Here is a 2,210-nt window from a genome sequence, read left to right on the forward strand (position 1 = left end):
AAGACTAAGAGATTATCCCCAAACCCTGTATCCAGGCTGGTGTCTGGATTTTGTGCTCCCTTCCCTCACTCCAGTTGTCCTGTCCATTCTCAGGATGGTCACATGAGCGCTGCTTCAGTGGCCCAGGAGGGATTCAAAGTTCCTGAATTTCCTGACCCTTCTCCTCAGAACCTCCAAAGACACATGTGACCCACCACCCCATCTCTGACCATGAGGTCACCCTGAGGTGCTGGGCCCTGGGCTTCTACCCTGCGGAGATCACCCTGACCTGGCAGCGTGATGGGGAGGACCTGACCCAGGACACGGAGCTTGTGGAGACCAGGCCTGCAGGGGACGGGAACTTCCAGAAGTGGGCGGCTGTGGTGGTGCCTTTTGGAGAGGAGCAGACATACACATGCCATGTGCAGCACGAGGGGCTACGTGAGCCCGTGACCCTGAGATGGGGTAAGGAGGGAGCCGTGGGCTCAGAGCCTCTTCTCGGGAAATCAGGAGCCCTTCTGGAGACCTTCAGCAGGGTCAGGGCTGAGAGCTGGGGTCAGGGCCCTCACCTTCCCTTCCCTTCCCAGAGCCGCCTCCTCAGTCCACCATCCTCATCGTGGGCGTCATTGCTGGCCTGGGTCTCCTTGGAGCTGTGGTGGCTGGAGCTGTGTTCTGGAGGAAGAAGCACTCAGGTAGGGAAGGGGTGTGGTCTGAGTTTTCTTGTCCCACTGGGGGTTTTGAAGCCCAGGTAGAAGTTCTTCCTGCCTCGTTAATGGGAAGCACCATCCATGCCCACCTGTTCTTTCCTAGTGTGGCACGCTATTTCCTAACACTTTTTATTAATGCACATGTAATAATGAAGGATAGATTTATCACCTTGATGAGTCTAGTGATGGGGACCTGATTCCTAGTAGTCACAGGACAGAGGGGAAGGTCACTGCTGAGGACAGACCTCCAGGAAAATGGTTGATCTGGTCCCCACACATATGCTGTCGTCATGTTTCCTGATCCTGCCCTGGGTCTGTAATCACAGTTCTGGAAACTTCCCTGGGGTCTAGGACTAGGGGTTTCCTTTAGGACCTCATGGCCCTGCCTCCTTCCTGGCTTCTCACAGGATGTTTTCTTCCCACAGATAGAAAAGGAGGGAGCTATGCTCAGGCTGCAAGTAAGGATGGAGGGAAGGTTGATCCTTGAGACCCTTGTAATAGTGTAGATAGGAGCTCACTCACCCCATACTTCCTCCTTTATTCTCATCTCCTGTGGGCTCTGACCACATCCTGGTTTATACTACCCCAGGCAGCGACAGTGTCAAGAGCTCTGAATGGTCTCTCACAGCAGGTGAGACCCTGGAGGGTCTGAAGTAGGGAGGGGTTGGGGCACAGGGGCAGGACAAGGTTATGGGGATTCCATAGTTGGGACATTTTGAATATGCAGTGGGGTGTTCGATGTTGCCAATTACAGTCACTGACTTAAATTGTTCATGATTATTTTCTTCTATCGCGTGAGAAAGCTGCCTTGTTGGGGACTGAATGACGTAAAATTTGTTTATGCTCTCCCTCCATGGCGACTTCAGGAATCTCTGACTTTTCTTTTTGCAGAGGTTATCTGAATATTCCTTTAGGCATATTGTGAGGAGGTGGAGAGACTGGCCCACCCTCTGCCCACTACAAACCCCTCCCCACACTGCCCTGTGTTCTCTTCCCTGATCAGCCTTCCTGTTGCAGCAGAGGTGGGGCCGGGCCATCTCCATCCCTGTCTCAACTTCGTGTTGCACTGAGCTGCAACTTCTCACTACCTCGTTGAAAATAAAAATCAGAATGTTTTTTCAAATTCTTGCCATGAAGGATTGATGAGTTAATTAAATAAGAAGATTCCTAAAATTTAGGAGAGAAAATAAATGGAAGACCCGAGAATCTTCCAGAATCTGCCTGTTTGCTGTGCTGAGTCTGTCGGAGGTGGGGACAGGAGAAGGCTGTGAGGAGCTGAGCGTGGACAGGACCTCTGTCCACTCAGTGCTCAGTGAATCGTGGGCTTTGACATGGTCACTCCTCGGCTGGGTCATCTCTCTGCTCCTTTCTTCTGGTCCTTTCAGTAGAACCTTGTCCACCAGAACCTGTGATCACTAGGACTCGGACATCACCCAGGCCTTTTTGTGTCTCCAGGACTGTGGGCAGCGATGGCTTTGTGTGACTGGATCAGACTAGGCTCAGGTCTGGGTCCAGCCCTCAGCC

At 52.4% G+C, this 2,210-nt stretch overlaps 1 protein-coding gene across 1 annotated transcript in view; it reads left to right on the forward strand.

Moving 5' to 3' along the window:
- The window catches only part of LOC124227051 (HLA class I histocompatibility antigen, alpha chain E-like), a 45,754-nt gene extending 43,848 nt beyond the window's left edge, over positions 1-1,906 (forward strand). Inside the window, exons 2-5 of the mRNA XM_046640964.1 lie at positions 169-444; positions 567-671; positions 1,276-1,317; positions 1,690-1,906. Of these exons, the coding sequence (XP_046496920.1) occupies positions 169-444; positions 567-671; positions 1,276-1,317; positions 1,690-1,829 (563 nt within the window). The 3' untranslated portion in view covers positions 1,830-1,906. The remainder of the gene's footprint in view (positions 1-168; positions 445-566; positions 672-1,275; positions 1,318-1,689) is intronic.
- The last annotated feature ends 304 nt before the right edge of the window (positions 1,907-2,210 follow it).

The sequence above is a fragment of the Equus quagga genome, chromosome 15 (assembly GCF_021613505.1).
Source record: "Equus quagga isolate Etosha38 chromosome 15, UCLA_HA_Equagga_1.0, whole genome shotgun sequence".
NCBI lineage: Eukaryota > Metazoa > Chordata > Mammalia > Perissodactyla > Equidae > Equus > Equus quagga.